Source organism: Saccoglossus kowalevskii, chromosome 18 (assembly GCF_978046115.1).
Source record: "Saccoglossus kowalevskii chromosome 18, keSacKowa6.1, whole genome shotgun sequence".
In the NCBI taxonomy this organism is placed as follows: domain Eukaryota; kingdom Metazoa; phylum Hemichordata; class Enteropneusta; family Harrimaniidae; genus Saccoglossus; species Saccoglossus kowalevskii.
In genome coordinates, this window is record NC_140658.1 from 24473705 (window position 1) to 24495175 (window position 21471).

The window sequence follows — 21471 nt, forward strand, 5'->3', positions numbered from 1 at the left end:
ATCTGTTTCTGGGTGAAACACACACATACTTTTGATTTACTACCGGGACGATGCGAGGTTAAAACACATGAACATTTCTAGATCGTTTATACTCGGAATGTTACAATACGTAGCAATGACCAAACCACAGCAAATGTACTCACTGATGTTTTTAACACAATGATTCTAAATCGTAAGTCATAAATTGTCCTCATACTAATAATATTATGTGCAGTCAATTCTACCCACCCGACAAACTGTCTGTAAATCAGTTGGCGACTATTCTGGTTCTATACGAGTATAACTTCGTGAGGTGCATAATGTTCAGTGGAAATTTAACTAGTTGTACTATGATGTGGCAGCTGTACTATGGCACAGACAAGTGTGTTTAGATAGACATGTTATTCTGTTGTCATAGTGATCGCTATCATACTTCCTGATTGGTTTCAAGAGCATACTAAGGTACGAGTTATTATATATGCGTGTGATGTAAACAAGTGATAATTCATATTATGCATCTGAGGTTCCACCAACCTACCACAGCAGACCAGATCAAACAACTGAAACGCAACATTTTTCTGCTCTTCAAGATCGATATCGCCTGTAATTATTGAGCATATAATAAAATAATGGAATGAGTTATGTTCTATGTGAATACTTTTAACCAGAGAGGGGGGGTAATCATCAAACTACACGACTACGTGGGTCAGGTACACCTTGTACGAAACAAAGGCCAATAAATTGTATTTCGCACGATATACCATGATTTGTTGACGGTCGCATACCGACGTAAAGTGCTTCTATTTTTTTCATCAAAGTAATTGTATTACTTGTTGTGTATCACGGTTTCATTAAATTGTTCATTTAACCAGGAATTTGTGGTTATATTTTGTTTTATGTAGGTCGAGTGTCTGAATGCAGTGCGCAGTCAGTCAAACAGTCACGCGTAGCTCGTAAAATGTGACTTTTGGAAGGGATTATGGAATATAAACACATACGAACCATAGTTTATTGACCTAATATAATAGGACGTGTATTGTGAATGCGCCGTCCTATCTCAAGCTTCAAAGATAGACAGTGTACATGCATATTCATTTATTCATCCAAACTTCAGTTTGTTGCCATAGCAATACCTATATCACTTCCCGTATTATCGAAAATCGTATGATATTTGCACTCGATTACACAGTTGAATGCAGTCGATTAGTGCAAGAAAGAACAGTGACATCACAGTAAAATAGGACTGTACAAAAGCACATATGAGGTATGATTTTATATTATTTTATATTCTGATCAGGTGCCATGTTAGCACCATTCCTAGTTAGAAAGTTAAGCGTCCTGTAGAAATCGTATGCTCTTGTCTATCCGTTTATTGTACAATACTATGAAAATCATCGTCGCAAATAGCCGAATAATAGTAGGGCCAGACTGTTTCTCGAGTTTTTATGAGGCAGAAAGAAATAAAATTATTTTTTTTTCCTTTAGATTTGTATGATTCTCAAAGAATTGTAAGTGGGATCATTGATCGGAGAGAAGAAATGAAATAAAATGTTATTCTATGTATAACCTTGTTTCTCATCTGCGCGAGACTTCGGTACTTTGATCATGATACTCTAACGAAAATGCAACTTGGGTCTGTTATGCGTATCTAACTCGACTTATTCCAATGACAAGCATTTGATTCTTACTCTGAATAAAACGAATCTGTATACAAATTTACTCAAAGAGAAACAGGATCTTCCAACAAGGTTATCATTTAATGTCATTTAAAGGTAAACAATTCATATCTAATTGATAACGAAAAATTCCAATACGTTACGTGCGGATTTAACCTAATGATATGATGGGTGTTCATGAGATGTAATTTGCCAATCGAAGTGTAATGATGTGTCGTGCTTCAAGCACATTTTAAGTAGCAAATGTCCTTTATCAAGTATGAATAACAAATGTGTCGCATTTTGTAGTCGTATGCACTTAGGCATTCTAGAGTATCTGCCATACCTATTGTTAATGGTATAACCTGTCTTATATGCAGAGCAAAGTACAGTGATATTGCATATGAGTCTAATCAAAGAAAAAATAACTATTGAGACCACTATACGTCCATCGGGGCACTTTAAGATTAGTATCACATGATGACGTATTTACGAGAGATTGTGATGTTTTGTTTAGCAAGACTCCGTACGCATACAGGCACTGTTCATAGGCAAACGGTGGTAGCACTCCTCATGCAAATGTGTTTATCATGACTGATCATAACATTCAGTGAATTGTTAAGTAATGTATTTGAAAAAGATTTAAATTGGCCTCAAATTACAAAAATGTGCTCAATTCCGTTTTGGACACAAATCTACGCTCATTGATATTTTTTTCATTCTTCAATCTTCTGTGCAATCATACCCAGAACGTCTACGATATTCGGTTGGATGGTTGTATATATATATATATATATATCGTATATATAAGTGTCGGTTAGGGACGCTGGCAGAGAAGCAATTACTTCGCGTGACACCATGAACTCGTACGAATGATTGCATGAACGCATGTCACTCAAATTGGCATGTATCATTTTGCTGAAGGTAACGCCGAGTGGCATTTTGATTTCTTGCTGCATGGATTCAATTAATTTGTTTGTTTTTTGTGTTTTTTTTTTTCATAAATACCATTATATTAGTGTCCATTTTGTCATTGGATCTACCAAATTACAGATGTTTCTGGCTTTACATTTTTTTCAGGCAATAGTCCAAACTTTCTCGGTCACTGTTTTTGACTTTTTATTCAATTGCCCGCCTACCCATGCAGCATTACCGACTTTACAAACAATGTCTTCCATTCACCGTGATTTTTCCACTGTACCTAAACAATTTCTCATTAATCTTTTTCATTTTCGATGATCTTCAAGACGGGTGGTCCGGGGTACATAGTGAATCATGCCGTGGACTCCTTGTTTCTAATACTGAACTGACTTTAATCTTAATTTTCTGTTGTTGTTTAGACTTGGTTGTAATGAATAAAAAGTTGAATATTCACGTCGGGTATTATCTTCAGAGAAAATGGTCGGCAAATGTAATGGAAACAATGACATTGAGGGGAGTTCACAAGAACGCTCCACAGTCTAAGGTTCGACTTTGCAGTTGGTTATTTTTAGGTCATTTAGTAGAGACTTTAAGGAAAGTCGGCTTCTGCTATTAATTTTGTTCTCGACTCAAAGTAGGTGTTTTAAACGGTTACTTTTCAAGTCCACCAGCTCCTGATTTTATTCTGTCTAAAAATTGCCATGACTTTTTTTTAGGTCATGAGGTCTGTCATGGCATTTTGTCACCATCTGAACTTTTTGTCCGTATTGTTTTCCCATCCGCCTTCTGACCTTTTCTAAAAGTTTGCTCCGCACTTTGTATATGTCCTCCGTATTTGTTTACACCTACAACACACGTTATTGAGACTGTTTCATTGTAATTTCACTGATTTGAGATAAACAACCATTATTACCATCTTCAAATGGAAACGATTCTTCATAAAGCGGGACTTGAAGCAACGGAATTCCACACAATCTGAGTTCATTCGGTCACCAAACCAGCTCATCACATTGTTTTTAAAACTGCACTTCAGTCATATCAGTAATAAGCATACTAATGCATCACTGTTATTACTCATGACTGAACACATGAATCAAATTGCCAATATGTTTAATTAGGCTGAGATAACACTGAGCGAATTTTGAACTTATATTTGGTCTAATGGATGTCATAGTAACGACATGATTCTCTACTTTTAGACGTACAAAATGGAATTTACATGATGGTGTTATATTTTACTGACGTGCAGGTCACATGATCGTCTACCTGGTACAAAGTGTAATGAATCTACAATGGAGTTCAGTAAAGAGAAACAGGATCTCCCAGCAGCGTTATCATTTAAGATCTTTTTGGATAATGATACAGCCATCAACATACCAAGTGGTTGACACACGATGATCTCTGTGATATCGGACCGTATTTATTGATGAGTGGTGATATTTTGATGAGCAAGGCGTGCAGGCATTAATGGCACACGCTTGGACGGAGGTTGGTGGAACACCTCATAGTTGATGTAGAGAACCGTAATGCACTCAAACAAAAGATGCAAATTAGTCGATCACCACAATTCATTGTAGTTGATTCTGGTTTAGATATAACTGGACACATGGAATAGCTGGGAGAATATGGATCATACAAGCTTATAAACAAAGTGTTTATAACTGCCTTAATTATATATGATATGGGAGGCTTGTGGTGACGAAACTATGCCCGTGGGAGTAGTAAATCTCATTTTTGTCTATTCAAACGATTCATTGTATACTGCTTTCGATTTGGGAGGAACGGTCAATATTACCATCTTCAAATATGAAACATTGCTCATAAGGCTTTGTACATCCACACATTGTTAGTCCACTCGATCACCAAACCAGCTTACTCCGTCGCTTTTAATACTGTATTTGTGCGATCATGCCAGTAATAAATGTACCCAAGTCAATGTTCAGGGGTCAACTTATTCACCTATGGTATGATACTTTGTTTATGTTTGCTATAGTGACTACATGATTTCAGACATGGACACGTGCAAGCCACATGTCATACGGTTCGATTCGATTCCACCTCCTGACTCGCTCATACGATCTGCTAATTGCTCATGTGAAAAAATACAATTCTCGTATTTTTTGTGACTGCAAATTTTAATCCCATGATTTGAGGCTCGCATACAAATAATATTTCATCTAGTATACAACGGTGTGCAGCACGTTGATGTACCAAAATAACTTGTATAATCCTCTTATATAAATATAGGATTATCTTCCCAAAGCGGTACCTCATATTTAATCTGTTGAAGTTAAGGTTAGTCTACAAAATCCCTGATCTAATAATGTGGAAGAATAAAAATTGTCTGTTTGAAAAAAAAACTCTGGATATCTACCACAGGCCAGGGCGTAGCAAGTTAGTAGAAGAGAGTGGGATATTAGTAAAGGTATGGACAATTCATGAAAATATTAATAGAATTAAAATCACCTTTCTCGTCATATAGTCTAATACAGAGCTGGTCCTTGGAGTCAAATTCAAAGCACAGATCTACTTATGACGCAGATTCTGTAGTCTCCTCAAGTTCAACTAGATCATTAGAATATAATCACTAAATCTAGGATTCTTGATGCATTGTTCATTATCAATATATCGGAGTTTAAAATAAAAGGATTTGGCTTGTTTGTACCTTTTGTTTTCAACTAATTTGTGTAGAAATTCTGTCAGCAAGGGGACACAATTTGTTCCCACTTCGATGCCGGCACAATGTTAATAACTGAATTTTTCAAACTAGATAAAAGCTTTGCCCCAGCATCCTTATGTCATCTTCAGTGTAGAACCATTTAATAACACAATAAGTATAATCATGCCAAACCTCTATGTATTTGTACGGTTCTATTGAAAATACTTGATAGATAATATCGTTAATGCGTAACTTTAAAATAATATATCATGTGGAAAAGTAGTATAAGGTAAAATAAATTAATTGTTAATTGATATGACATTTAAAGTTGGAAGTACTTTGGATGTTTTTTTTTAATATTCACATATAATATATACCACTACTAAAATTTTAATATTGTTGACAACTTCTAGGTTGAACATTTAAATGGTCCACCATTGTATGGTGTCTGTAGAGTTTTGGACAACCTTTACTTCCCTCTAAATCTTGTCGTTTTTAAATAAAATTACATTCCATTTATTCAACTTTGATGACTTTTCTTTCAGAACTGTCAATTTTCAGACATTGTATGCTTATTTGTTGCATTAAAATGAATGTTTAACACTTTAAATTAAATACCGTCACGTTAAATTATTTGTTCATACATAAATTAAGTATTTTTACCGCGTTTTTGCAACGTTTCTTATATAAAATTCAACTGTTTCCATTTGTTATGCCATATACCGAACATTGAGACAACATTCAAGATATATGTGCCTGCTCAATAAAAAGACACTAGAATTTTTCGTACCACTCAAATGAAAAGTGTCAAGCTTGAAGTCTATTATGTCAAGTAAATTGCCAAGGGCTTCTATGTTGAAAGTATTGTCCAAAGCCAGATTTTGTTTCGTTAAACTTGAGAATGTTTATTTCGAACGTGTATTCTTTGTATTGGACAGTGTGATTTTACTTTCTCCCTTCGTTCATAATCCTATTATCGACGTTCTGTATAGTTTGCAAATTCATTGATATGCTCTACATTTAAGAGCGCATATGTAAAATAAAGCGTATGAGTTTACCCGTTTAACGTCGTATGCGATTAGTGCGGCCATCGAAGTATTTGGATATTAACGCGGCTGACATATGACAGGCACCCTGACATGCACGTGGGCACTTCGTAGTTCATGACGAGAATCGTGATACACTCAATCAACACAATGATTAAGTACAAGGTTCAGTAAATATATTTCATAGAATACGAATTTTGTAAGTTAAACAAAAGTAACACATTTCCGCATATTCATTAATTCGATATAGATCGATCACAAAATGAATTTACTGCCTGATTACTAGACTGGCGCAGTCAGGGCGATAATTTTTTTTTTTTTTTGTAGTTTAAATAAATTAAAAAAAATCGCCAAATGGAGGTGTTAGCGCGAAATCACCCCGACTGGTTTATTCTGCAGGAAATTCATGGCTATTAAATATTCATGAGCACATATTATAATGAAGTGGGCGCGGAAATACGTGCATAATGAGGTCAACTTGGTAAAGGTCACACTGCAGACCCAACATGTCGGCACGTTGAAATTCGAGTTTGTCGTAGTCGTCGTTTCTTATTCATCACAATGTGTAAAAATGTAACTCGTACTGTCGTAGAATTGAAAAAAAAAATCGGCTGCTACAATCAGCCGACGTCTTCTCGGTCAGAGGTCAGTTGAAGAGACGTTGTGATTCGATTAGATGATTGTCAATTAGAACACTCATTAACATAATTACCCGTTGAAAAATCGACGGGTTCCTGCAGTGTCGATAGAGGGCCATGCAGAATAAACCAGTCGGGGTGATTTCGCAGTTACAGGGGATTTCGCGCTAACACCTCCATTTCGCGAAAATTTTTATTTTATTTAAACTACAAAAACAAATTAATCGCCCCGACTGCGCCAGTCTACCTGATTACTGTCTTTCTCCACTTTATCCGACAGCGCCGTCAAAAAATCAATTTAAATTAAATTCCAGTGTTCCCATTTTTTATGTAAATGTTTCTCAATAAAATAAACTTTTCTACCTTTCTATACCACATTACGAATTATCAAGCTAACATTTCTTACAGTTTATACAAGGTTATCATATAAGGTCAAAAGAGATTATAAATACGCATGTCTTGTTGATGGAGGGTTATCCATATAAAATGTCACCCGTCGATTCGAATGAAGGGAGTCGTGACTGGATGTCTCCTATCAATCAAAATGGCATGCGGAGTATGCGGAGTACTGCCAAAGAGAAACAGGATCTCCCAGCAAGGTTATCATCTAAGGTCTTATTAGATGATAATACACCATTAAAATACCGAGAGGTTATAACACGGTAATCTCCGTGATATCGGACTGCATTTATTTATGAGTGGTCTTGATAGTTTAATGAGCAAAGCTTTTTAGGTACTAATGGCCAAATCTCGGTCAGGAGTTGGTGGAACACTTCATAGTTGATGAAGAGACCCGCAATATACTCAAAACCTGTCGATCACCACAGATCACACATCTTGTTTGTATGTACGGTAGATGGAATGGCATTATACAGTATGTTTTGTTTTGTTTTTTAGTTATTTTGCACTTTCCTATTTTTTTCCGCAAATTTCTCTTGAGTGCTCGTTCTGCGTTGACAATGGGACACATGCTAGAACATTAATATACAAGCAGTTGCATACACAATGTGTAAACACATCATGTTCGAGTTTTATCGTGTGTGTTGGTAATAAATAACAAGTTCGGGGGTCGTATGTTACTGGCAGACCAATATTTATAAAGTCCTCGATGGGGGAGAGACTATTCCAGTCGGGTAGGGAAGCTGACAGTGACGAAATGACGTCTGTGATATTATGAACTGGTACAAATGAGTTCCATGTCCCCTGTTCAGTGTATAAGCCAATTTGCTAACGGTAAAACCGATTGGCATACTAGTATTTGCTTTGCAGCAATGAATCAATGAAACCGATGAATTGTTGTTTAGTTTGTGGTGTAGTTAAACGCTATTAGTGTCCATTTTTTCATTGTATCTATGAAATACAGATGTTTTCGACGGTGTTCAGTCAACACCTTTAAATATGCAGCGTTCTTGTTTATACCTTCAATCGGATCACTTCGTTTCCGACTTGTGTACCAAGGTACGCACAATTATGGCTTTTTCAGTTTTCACTAACATATGATGCGTTCTCTAACATAGAGTGGAGTTCTATATCGTACTTGGCGTTTTATAATAATTGTCAATGTTTATTTAGCAGAGAAATCTATTTTTTCTCATCTTCCTATTTAGAAAAGCACAAAGGTAGCCGAGGAAACAATAGAGTGCGGACGCATTAACCATAAAGCTCGGACGCGTCAATACAGTGCGTGGATATTTGATGGCTAAAACTAGCCAACCGATATACTGTGGTTGATTCTGTGTATTAGAACCTGAAACCACACAATACCTTCACAACAGAAGTTTTGAAAATGATTTCTTTTGAGCGCAATTGTTGTTATTGTTGCTACATTTCACACTAGTATTAAACGTAGTTACACCAAGGAATAAAGCACAAGCGCAAACCTGCACGTCAAATTAACGCCAAAATATGTTAAATGGTTCACTACCCGGCTAATTAATTTTACGTTTGTGTGATTTCTAAAGACCGAATAATGCTAGTAAAAAGGGAGACCCTAAAGTGCGTTCCTGCGTTCTTGCCCATATTTGCCTAAATTAATAAAATAAATGAATACAATTAAATAACGGTATAATATTGTATTTACGTATACTAAACAGCACGTGTGCGATTATTGAGATCTAGAAGCTTCCAAGTATTATTATAGCTGGTTTGTTTTCGCATGCCTGACAAATTATACTAAAAATTAAATTCAATTTCTACTTGATTATTGTTAAGAACTTAATCACAAATTAGGTTTTATATTGGATTTTAATTATGCAACTGTCTGCATGTTTATGGAATGGACAAACATGATTTGATAAATACTTCTCGTTATATTACATGTTCAGTTACGCATGCATGTTTTTTTCATAAACATCTTTCATTTCATGATAAATTAATAAATCTTTTCTATCACTAGTATTGTGCTTTGTGACAGTGTTGCATACTTAGATGAATACTCACTGATTGTAGCTATACTACTTCAATATGCCGTATATTCTGACAAGCTTTCACCGAAGACCCGGTTTTCCAGCCTTCCTGTTTTTTTAATTTGTAAAGTAATTAAATAACTACGTAATTTTACAGGATTATTTGCGCATTGTGAAAACCTGCCACTAAAAAGTGCAGAATTTCCATCATCATCTGTGATAACAAATAGTAGAAGCAGTGGATTCTCAAGATGTAAAGAGCACTAAATTAACAGTAATTATTTTCACCGTAATAAATTGCATAAACGAAAAAGTGTAGTTAAATACAGGGCGATTTTATGTTCGTTAAAGTTGCATTGCTAAAAGAACAAGGATGAGTGGATTTGAATTTAGATGGTAGAATATTGCACGAGAAGTGCTATAAAAGTATATGAAACTGAAAATGCATGTATGGGTATGTGTTTTCAGTGTGCCGCACGAAGCATGTCGAATAGAGTCTGACACGCATTCTATTAGTTATTTATTCATATGCGCATTCGTGTCTTTGTAAAGACCTGAGAATGTTCGAGAACATTCGGCTTTGCAGAAAGACATTCATTTCTCAGTAAAAATTTTAATTTCTCGTTATCCAGACAAATTTCCAAACGTTAACTTTATAATATAACAAAGTCAAAAACTAAATGTAACTTTAACATTCATTCATTCACTATTATTGCATCGCGATAGGATTTCACTGTTGACGAAAGACGTCAGTTTATCCAAATACATGTATGTTCAGACTTGATTTATTACGTTACAATTATTAATAAATTAAAATAAAGGTCTTTGGTCCCCCAATCTGATTAAAATCAGATGTAGTGTACGGGCTATGTTTTTTTTTTATTTTATTTTATTTTTATTTTTTTCATTTTATTTTATTTTATTTTATTTTATCGTTTTTTTTAACGTTTTTACGCTGTTTTAATATTTAGTCATTTTGTCCCCGTACCTGCCTACGTAGTGTCGAAAAAACACAAGAATTGGTAGAAACGTTCCTGTTTCGGGCAGATTATTGATAGAGAATATTGTCCTTATTACAAAAATGCTGAAAGCCTTGGTTATTTTTTTTATCGGCGAAAAACTGCGAACTTGGCAAATTTGGTTGCACAACTTCCCTCTATCGATCATATACACCCAGCTATACCGATGCGAACTGACTGTGCCTGACACTATGCAAATATAGATTTTCTTGACAAACGTGTTAGAAACTCACTTATAAAGATTGTCATGATTGCTGAATATATAATGAAAACATGTAAATATGCACACTTGCTCACATCTAAAATAGAAATGCCCAGAAAAACTGAAAAGAAAAGAATACAGGCTTCCAAATGTTCCGTCGCTTTGTCGTCTCGCAGGTCAGTGGTCAAAACATAATTGCCATTGAATCGTACACCATGTATACAATATTTTTTTTTTATTTAGGTAAAAATATGTACAAGAACGCAGGAACGCACTTTAGGGTGTCCCTAGTAAAGACGCTATATCTTCGACATTACAGATTAAAGAGGCAGTACGCCTTATTTGAATTATATATGTTTAATATTATGTCTGTTATGAACGTTATGATGTATGTGGTAGACCATGTAGTACATGAAATGTTGCTAAAGCACTGACAATTATAATGTACGTCATTTAGCACTTGAAAATGCCACAGTTCTTGTTAGATATATAACATGGTGTATAATGTTTTATGTAACGGTTTATCTGAATTGAACTAATCACGCCTATACTTAGCAATCCACTTCTTTCTTGTCCTGAAACATGTATGCCTATTCCGGTTAAAGTTCAGAAATAGTTCGCATATATACAGTGATGTACAAGAGAACTGGTGATGGTTTTGGAACCATAACTGCCTCAGCTCAAAGATTGTTATGTAATACAAGGGAATGTGAAGGGAAATGTATTGTAATGTTACCTCTGTGTAATTTACAATATATCTGCATTAACCTTCACTGTGAAGGACAATATGGGAGTTGACTTAAATGACTGGTAGAAGCAAGGCTGGTCAAATTTTGCGAAATAGTAGTTAGAATTTCCAGATACGCAATCGACACATTGTGGGATATCAAAATATGATGATAAATGATGATGATAAACAGCAAGTGATATTTCCAGAGATGTAGTTGGAATTGAAGCAAAGGAGTGGCCTATTAATCCATGAAACATACTCACACATATCCGTACATATCATCCTGTCTTATTGTGTGTGGGCAAAGCTGTCATGCACACAATCGGAAAAAAACTGTTATTACTGTAAATAATTATGAACAATAAAAACTGAAATTTAGAAAAACTATGAACTACTAATAAGGAAAATATGCGATTTGCTGTACAGTTCCCAGAAAATTATTACAAGTCCCAGAAGTACATACGAGTCGTCAAAACGTACAGTTTGGTGACAGTTGGAAATGATACCAAGATTTAAAGCGCGGTGGTCGTCGCGCAGCGCGTGTTCGAATTTCATGTAACTAAACAATGTATTTTATGTATATACGTCGCTATATGTCCCATATCAAACAGGACGCGGCACGACGACTGCCGCCCTTTAACAATTCCATGAGAATATCGCAACGTTCTTTTAACACATGAAACAGATGTGCATTGGTTGTATAAACCCGAATGAGAAGTCTGGAGTCACGGCGAATACTTCTAGCGATTCACCCCTCTAAAAACGTCATTACTGTGCCAATGACATTGAGCTTTGCTCTTCCATAAAGCAGCAGTTTCTATCTTCAAATAATCAAAACAACATTGATACCCTGGGGAAGCATGTCCATTGTTTCACATCGACTGTCCCAAGGGATTTTCGTCTTTTTCAATTTCTCAAGATAAACGTCCCAAGGTTGCTTTGTTTACTAGAAGGACATGTCTTTTGGCAGAATTTCTTGTATTAATTTCCATTGCACAAACAAGTAGCAAATATTGTCACTGAAGCACAAAATTTGCATGATTTTTTCTCCCCGGCCATTCACACAAACTGCAAACGAAGTTTTTCACCTTTCCAGTTGTTGACACTTTGCAACCGCCTTGATGGATGTATTTTGACCCCGGATTCTGACCTTGCATTTCGGCTAAATTTACTGTCCTTTCATGCCAGTTCAATTTCCTTTAATTATTACATCCAAATTTCGTGATATTTAATATTTAAAACCAACCTTTATTTCACAGTCACTTTAGTTTCCACTTTTCTAAAATTATTTTACAGATCCAAAGACTTTTCACTCTCATCATGCAATCTCCCATGGTACTTCCGCAGACACAGTGGTGATCGCCAACATATATACAAATAACCTCGCTCTCAGGAGCTGAGGAATAAAGCGGCAAAGTGAACGCTTGGTGGCGTACACCAGATAGAGAATTATCCGTTCAGATTGCAGTGGTATGTTAAAAATTAAAGCATCAAATATGGTCTAGATGTTGTCCTGGCAACAATATTCTTTTTTCGAAAATCTTGATTGTACGATAAATTATTTGATGATATTTCTAAACCACGTGACCTCATGGCTACAGTAACTGCATTTCTAGTATGTATTGTAGGAAATAAGCTGGTATTTAATGTATAAAACAGAAAATGGATAAAGGCTCCAGCGATCCAACATTTTAGCTAGTAAAAATAGTTTTCAGAAAAAGTAATTTAATTTATAAAATATACCAGTTGCTCTTTCAAATTTTGCCAATGCCTTGCCATTACTTTGATGATATTAGTAGAATAACATAAGAAAATTGAACATTTTGGTCCTATTTATGAATTCCGAGCGATGTGTACAGTTGGATGCGTGGCCTATTTGGAATTTGTCATGCACAAATCTGATTACAAACAAAAGCGGGGTCACGTGTCAGTTAGCATCGCGCACTGATTTGAAATATCAACTAATATTCTCCAAACAGAATTATTTTATAAATTAAATTAAATTTGACTTTTTCTTTATCTGCGTTTTTACAGTTTAAAAATGTGCGATCGCTGGGGTTGCGTAAAATATAACTTTTGAAATTATAAAAATTAATACATATTTACTCTATGCAGTGTGCAAATAATTTTTTTGCAGAAGCTTTTTCAACGTTATAGTATTCATCGTAGTTTAGGTCAGAAATAGAAAACTCGTAACTATTGGTTTATAAGGTATACCTTGTGTTTGTCCTGTAAATCATTGATAATTAGTTTAATTCCCTATACCAAATATACGTAATAATTGATATTTTAATTGAAAAAATAACGTCTTATTTTTCATCTAAATCGTTTTTATATAAAATGTTCGTCCTTGTGTCCTTTGTCGCCTTTACCCAAAGACGTCGATATTTCTTTTGTGTTCAATTAATCTCATAAATAATAGAAATACTAGGCAACCAATAGGGAAACAAAACACATTTTGTTTAACATATACATGCATGACGTTAGCATAAAGTGTGCTTAGAGTGTAAACAGAAACAGTAAAGTTTAGCTACTACCTGCTATAAAGTCCGCATAATTATACAACATTATCAAAATGCATTATGGGTAACAGTCATGTCTCTTTAAAATATGTGAGACGCATCAATTTTTAACCAAAAATTCGGTCAGCTAAGTGTTGTTTCTTACCCATGCGTTCATTGGCAACGAATGAAACAAATAATTGTACCCAAGCATGACTTGCACCTGATTTATTCCAATCGCAACATGACATGTCAAGTAACGAAGCAATGGAAATTAACACAAACAGTCAAGAAGCAAATTACTGTACATAACAATCCGCTCAGTAAAATACAGTTTACAATAATTTTAAGTACTTGCCTTTTGAGAGTGTGCCCTAAAAGGGAAAATAAACAAGATTTACACTTAAAAGATATTCATACAGTAAAAATTTATACAGAGGAAATCTGAAATAAACATAGAAAAAACTGAATTTAGGAAATATTCACTGACCCCTAACTTTGGCTTGCCCAAGGCTGCCACAAAAGGCACTATTCGCTCGTCCTGCGAAATAACATGCATAATTGTACACACTATTTTGTGGCAATTAAACACAATATCTATAAGAAACATAAGTTACAACGAATAAATCTACAATTTTGTCATGATACAGAAGACATATATCCTAAATTTGTAATTATTTTAAACATTTCCCAGGCTGCCTTTGCTACATGTTTTTATCTTTAAATGCAAATATTTGATGATGTACATATGGGACCATGGGGTAATTATTAAGGATAATGTAAATGTAAATGTAAAAAATGTATCACTTTTGTTTTATGCTAGATGTATCTGGAGTTGCTGTTACGGCATCATCAACAACTGGTTTCAAATTTAAAACGTATGTAGTCATTACTATCGATATTAAAACATTGAATTTATTTACATAATCTCTAATTTTAACAAAACCAGTTTTTATGTACAGTTTTCGGGCTTCTGGTTGATCTTCACCTGTTTCAAGGAATACACAACTAAATTGATGGTCGTTTGCAAACTGTATCGCTTTGTTCAGTAGTTTAGCCCCGATCCCGAGACGTCGATATTTCTTGTGTACATACATCGTTGTGAGTTCTGGCTGCATTCCACGTCCTTCAAATTCCTTAAGAACTAAAGCGACTGTACCAACGATTTGACCATCATAAACAGCCACCCAAAAGTTACCACCCCCACTGTCAATGTAAGTAGTCTTAATATCTTTCAAATCTGAGGCAAGTCTATAGCGAATATATTGTTTGAATATTATATACATTGATATGATGTATGCGGTTGGTATTATTGCAACTATTACAACACACAATTGAACTGAATTGTATACATACAACGATAAATAAAGACACAGGGTTAGCAGGAAGACGTTAATAAATCTTCGATAACTCAGATGTCGTTGGTAGGTTGGCTTGAATAAACCCATTATACTGTCCTTAAATACATATATCACCCTTCGTTGATCGTTTTCTTCAAACTGTCGAAGTGTAACAGTGCTTCTCCTTTCCATGCTGGTTAAATATTTTGTAAAGCAAATATTCTCATTACATCCACAGTATTCTCCTGGAGAGAAACAATATGAAATAGTATCCTCACTATCTATGGAATTAACATAATAATACCAAAAATTATTAGTTATTGGGACCCTTTTTTTTGGAGAAAAATGTAGATTCAGACTAGTTATTTAATATACGTGTCCATCACTGACTGCAAAAGACGAATAATATAAGTTGGAAACTAGAGTGAATACTTGGACTATATCTCAGAAACTGTTACAACACAGTTAAATTGAATGACAATTCAAAATGTCAATGCTGATAATAACAACCATTATATTATACCAGTATATTGATGGTGTTAATCCATCGATTTGATTGGTCCACACACAACATTTGCATATGAATTAAGGGTATGTTGGCTGATAATGCTCAGTTATGCTAAACAAAGTATTATAGTGACGGCGTGCACAGTCCTTGATTCGGGCTGCGTTGAGACAAGGCATATGTACGTGCCCTGTTGCAATCAAAGAACGCACACTCCCGTGTGCCGAAGGTATTGGAGGCATGAAGTTAGCAAATGTGCTAATATTAGAGCAAATACAACATTTAATCAAAGAAAGCTTAGAAAGAACTCCCATGTGCTGAGAGTATTGGAGACACATTAAATATAATTTGAAATTACTTAGCTGAAAACTAATTATGCAAATCAGAAAATTAACATGAACAGATTTGATTGTAAAACTAATGAGGTCTGCGCAATGTAACAAAAACTCTATGTACCAAGTTTAATTGAAATGTGATTAGAACCAAAAAATTATGAATTATTATGCTAATTGGGGAAATAATATGAACAGAGTTTGACCCCAAACTAATTAGGTTTGTACATTGTCCTAGAGCATCTTTGTACTAAGTTTCATTAAAATGGAAATTAGTACTTTAGATATCAGTGTGAAAGCTTAAAATTGGTTAATTATGCAAATTGGGTAATTAATATGTACAGATTTTAACCCACAATTATCCAGGTCTGTCTATTGTCCTACAGCATCCATGTATAAACATTCATTGATATGTGATGATTACCGTAAAAACCCGCAAATAAGCGCCACCCTCAATTAAGAGCCACTCAGTGAAAATTTGTTACATTTGACCCTCCATTAAGAGCCACCAAGAGTTGAGTGGTTTTGTCAATAAGAACCCAGAAATAAGTGCCAGCCACCCGGTTGTTTACAATCAGGCAGACACCGAGCTTATCGTGCCTCACTTCCACCTGCATTGTGTATTGCCCCATAGAAGGAGTGAGACGAATAAAGATTATCCCCATAACTTGCCTGATGTCCTGTGTAATTGAGAACGGAAGAATGATAGACGAAAGAAATGCACTGAGAGCGTGAATGTGACTGTCAACTTGTCCATTTTATATTTCTGACACACAATCGACTAATTCACAAACTATTCATAGTAACTACTAGTATGTTTTTTGCCGAAACACCGAAGGACACGTTGAGATATTCATTGTCAATGTTGTCTTTATAACCAAGTAAAGAACGTCACGATTTTAGAACGCCTTTATCGGAAAATCGGAGGTATCGAAAATACATTCTCACAGACGGACCGGAACAGGAAGTCAGCAGAAAACCAAAGATTTTTTCCTTAGCGTGGGGGGAATTTGGTTAGCGTGGGGGAAAACAGAGGTGTTAATCCGGTCATGGCAACGTTTGAGGGATCGTGACGTAGCTCCGACTGTGAGAATGTAATGATTACGCAGCCCACTCTTGCTGATCGTGATTTTGGGTTATTTTTTGCATTTTATTTGAGACGTTCGTTTTTGGATGATTCGAGACAAAATGTTCAGGGAAGTAACAAAATAACTGGCATTAGTTTGGAGAGGACTCTCTTGCCGAAAATAATCAAAATTGAAGTCGAATGGATTAGTTCCACAAACTTGTGCGATCAACTTGTCTTACAGCAAAGTGAAGTCTACGTGACCCGCCTGACCCAAATATTTAAATTAGCTATTTGTGAGAATTGAAAATAATCTGAACTTGTACCAATCAGAAAATGCCTTGTAACAGGCCTGGGCTTTCGTGAATGATTTCGTCTCTCCGATTGGTCACAGGAAATTATTTTTAATACATGTAATTGTTACTTTCTCGGTATCGTTTCGTATTTGGTTATATAGGGGTGGGGCTATAGTTTGACCCTGTTTGCGTGGACTGTGAAGTACGTGAATATCATTATAAGCTGGCTTGATTATGAAACAGGAAATGTAAACCAAAGCTGTACTGTCAGACGTCTAGCGCAATTAAAACAATGCCCAAGTACCCAAGCTGTACAAATCTATAGAAAAACGTGTTTTTATTTATTGTTTTTGCCATAAATACAAGTGATTGGGCATCATTTTTATCATTCGTTCCATGCTTCCTTTGCAAGTATGTCCTCTCCTGTCGCTGCTGGTCAGATCAATTCTATCCGAAACTATTTTATATTGTCACCAAATCAACCACCACGCCAGCCACAGCCACGCAAGTTATTCCCAGTTTTCAAGAAAAAAGTTTGCCGTACCAAACTTGGTAAACAATTGTACAAGTGATTCGAGTGTTGGGTCAGACACTGAGAGTGCTACCAAATCCGACTTCAGGCATCGCTACGCATTGTCAGTGAAACGTGACTTCAGGCATTGCTACACATTGTTGATGAAACGTCGAATCGTCGTATTTATTTGACATTTGTTATTCCCATAACAGTATTTTTACAGAATAAATTAATTGCAATGATACATCATTAATAATTACTTGTCTGTTTTGGTTGTGTGTGTTTGCCTATCCCCTTCCCTATTTCACAATGAAAAACCGAAAATTGACTAATCATTATGCAAATTAGGTAATTAGTATCCACGGATTATTACCAAAAACTAATCAAAACCTAGCATTTGTTCAGAGCATCTATGTACCAAGTTTCATCAAAATCCAATGAGTGGTTGTTTAGATATCAGTGGAACAGTCATGGAACCACTAAAAAATAGCTAATTATCATGCAAATTAGGTAATTAATATGCACGGATTTTTACCAAAAACTAATCAAATCTGCGCATATGTTCAGAGCATCTATGTACCAAGTTTCATCAAAATCCAATGAGTGGTTCTTTAGATATCAGTGGAACAGTCATAGAACAGCTAAAAATTAGCTAATTATCATGCAAATTAGGTAATTAACGAGCATGGATTTTAACCAAAACCTAATCAAAATCTAGCATTAGTTCAGAGCATCTATGTACCAAGTTTCATCAAAATCCAATGAGTGGTTCTTTAGATATCAGTGGAACAGTCATAGAACAGCTAAAAAATAGCTAATTATCATGCAAATTAGGTAATTAACGAGCATGGATTTTTACCAAAACCTAATCAAATCTGCGCATTGGCCCAGAGCATCTATGCACCAAGTTTCATCAAAAACCGATGTATGGTTCTTGAGATAGCAGTGGAACAGTCGGACACACATACACACATACACACACACCCACCCACCACACACACACACACACACACACACACACACACACACATACAGACACACTAACTGCAAAGACTCCCATTTTGTGCTTCGCACATGGGAGTCAAAAATATAACAGCAAGCAATGATCTGGGGGTTCCAAGTAGCTATGGTATAACAATTATAAATATTAAATGAAATAATGACCATATACGATTACCTGATATTTTTGGCCATATTACTTGTTGCATGTTCCCGTCAGCAACAGTAATCATCTCAAAATGATTGCAAGTCCAAATTAATCAGGCTTGCTCGTTATCCGAGGTAATGATTAGTACTTAAAATATCAGCGGAAAGCCACAAAATGTACTAACTATGCACATTATGTAATTATTATGCAGGGATAATAACCCAAAACGTATCAGATCTGCCGCTGTTTTATGACATAAATGTACCAAGTTTCATTGTAATGTTATGATTAGTATTTGAGATTTCAGTAGGAAAGTCATAAATTGACAAATCATTATGCAAATTAAGTAATTAATATGCATGGTATTTCTACCTATTTATTTCACACCTGTACTTTCAATGGGCCAATTAATGTCCAAATTGTACAAAAAACAGGATGAAAACGTAGAAAATCCGTTGTTTTAATGATCGAAATTGTACACAATCGTGTATTTCAAATGGCGTCGACGTAGCCAGTGAAAGTTCAAGAGGGTCATTATTTGTTATGCTAATTTTTGTATTTTCGCTGTTTCAGTCACTGTGGATATGTTTCGTTTTCACCCGAAATAAAAGGAATTTGTATTTAATTTGAACTTGTGTATTTTGTGTGCATTCAGTGTACAAATACATACTGTTTATATATTTATATAATATTCATACTTACGGGTAATAGTCTCTTTTTTACTAGTTTTATCAAATTGTCAATATATTACTATAATATAATAGCAATAAACCCCTGTCGTGAATTGTGTACTATTTCGTGGTATACCTGCATTTGGCGGGGGAGGGGGGGGGGGGTTATTGCTTAAATAATAAACATTAATTTTCAAAAACAGCAAAGCTGAAACCTGAAACAATACACTTATTTCTAGGATCTGACTACTGACTACATCACTACTGTATTAAATTTTACCTGCGACTATTTTTGTTTGATACAATTCACATCAGTATTTAATTAAATTTTCCACACGCCTGACACATTCACTTGTTTATGGGATCGATGAAATGTTTATATTGGTTGAAAGGTCGCCTTTAGTATGTGTTAACGTTAGCTAATATCATCTAATTTCACAGAATAAAGAGCCAGTATGCCTAGTTTTGATTATATTTGTAGGAAATAGTTCCGTTTGTACGCCCAACCAAACCCTTATTATAGCCCTCAAGCCAAGCCCCCAATTAACAGTATATCATAATATGCCCCTTTAGATAACTATAGATTCTGAGTAGGGGCATTTACAATTAAAATCGGGGAGCGCTTGAGGTTGGACTTCGGTTTGGGATGGGTTGGAGTTAGGGTTACGGGTGTGGGTGCAAATGGAATCCTTTCCTTTGAGTTTAGCATTATGTCTGGTCTGAAGGTTACCTTACGCTATGACATTAAGCACATTATGAAACAGACAAAACGCTTTAAACGAACTAAAATTGAAATATACGGCATGTCGCGTAATAATAATAATAGTTTACCTGAATTGAACCCATAAGTGTCGTATCTACATCTACTTCCTGTTCTGAAACGCGTGTGCCTTTTCCGGTTAAAGGTCATGGAGAGTTCACATATACAGTAGCAAGGTGACCACTTGGTGGCGTGCATCAGATAGGACATTGAACGGTCTTGTTGTCGTGGTATGCATCAAAATTAGATATGATCAAGATTTTGTCCCGTATAGTGTGACTATTTCGAGAACCATGGTTTCACGATAAATTATTTTGAGATAATTGTTTAACCACGTGGCCGCGGGAAGCCCATATACTATAAAAAATTCTATTCGCCTATCACGAGGGAGTCGGTTTTTATCTAGTATGTGAAAAATACACAAATAATGAGGTCCGGCGATCCCACATTTTAAAAACAAATAAAAGAACTGTACTTACCTGAAAGGAATCTATACGTATCGTATCATCGTAGTGTCCTGAAACGCGTGTGCCGCTTCCGGATAAAGGTGATGAAGAGTTCACATATACAGTCGCGAAGTGATCACTTGGTGGCGTGCATCAAAGATGGCATTAAACGGTCTTGTTGCCGTGGTATGCAACAAAATGTAAGCCTTATATATGATCAGAATGTTCTTCTGTATACTGTGACTATTTCGAGTTATTTGATATAATTTATTAACCATGTGAAACAAGAAATCCAGATACTATAAAATACACTGTTAGCCTACCCTGGAAAGCTGATATCTAGTATATAAAAATACACAAGTAATGAGGTCCAACGATCCCGCATTTTAAAAACAAACGAAGTGTCAAACTTAATTCAGAAAAAAATACCAGTTTGGAGATAATTAGTTTCTCTTTCAAATTCAGTTTGCAATTACTTTACTGATATTAGTATAATAAATCAATAAAACGAAACAGATTGACTACATTATTGAATTGTGAGCATTCAAAATGTATGATGCACCAATCAGAAAACTTGTTAGGAACGAGAGCGTGGTCACGAATCAGTTGCCTTTGCTATAACGTTCGCAAAATTTGAAA

At 35.4% G+C, this 21471-nt stretch overlaps 1 protein-coding gene across 1 annotated transcript; it reads right to left on the minus strand.

Annotated features, from left to right (window-relative positions):
* Positions 1–13955: 13955 nt before the first annotated feature.
* Positions 13956–20536, minus strand: LOC146731971 (N-acetyltransferase 8-like). The gene is made up of 2 exons (XM_085492795.1): positions 20458–20536; positions 13956–15340 (listed from the first exon to the last, which is right to left on the minus strand). The coding sequence occupies exons 1-2, from the start codon at positions 20534–20536 to the stop codon at positions 14559–14561; spliced, it is 861 nt and encodes a 286-aa protein (XP_085348921.1). The 3' UTR covers positions 13956–14558.
* Between the last annotated feature and the right edge of the window lie 935 nt (positions 20537–21471).

Excerpts from the sequence above, each read along its gene's own strand:
- LOC146731971 (XM_085492795.1), bottom strand. The coding sequence starts at position 20,536 with ATGACCTTTAACCGGAAAAGGCACACGCGTTTCAGAACAGGAAGTAGA. Across the intron at positions 15,341-20,457 it reads CACTTATGGGTTCAATTCAG|GAGAATACTGTGGATGTAAT; the intron begins GTAAACTATTAT and ends GTTTCTCTCCAG.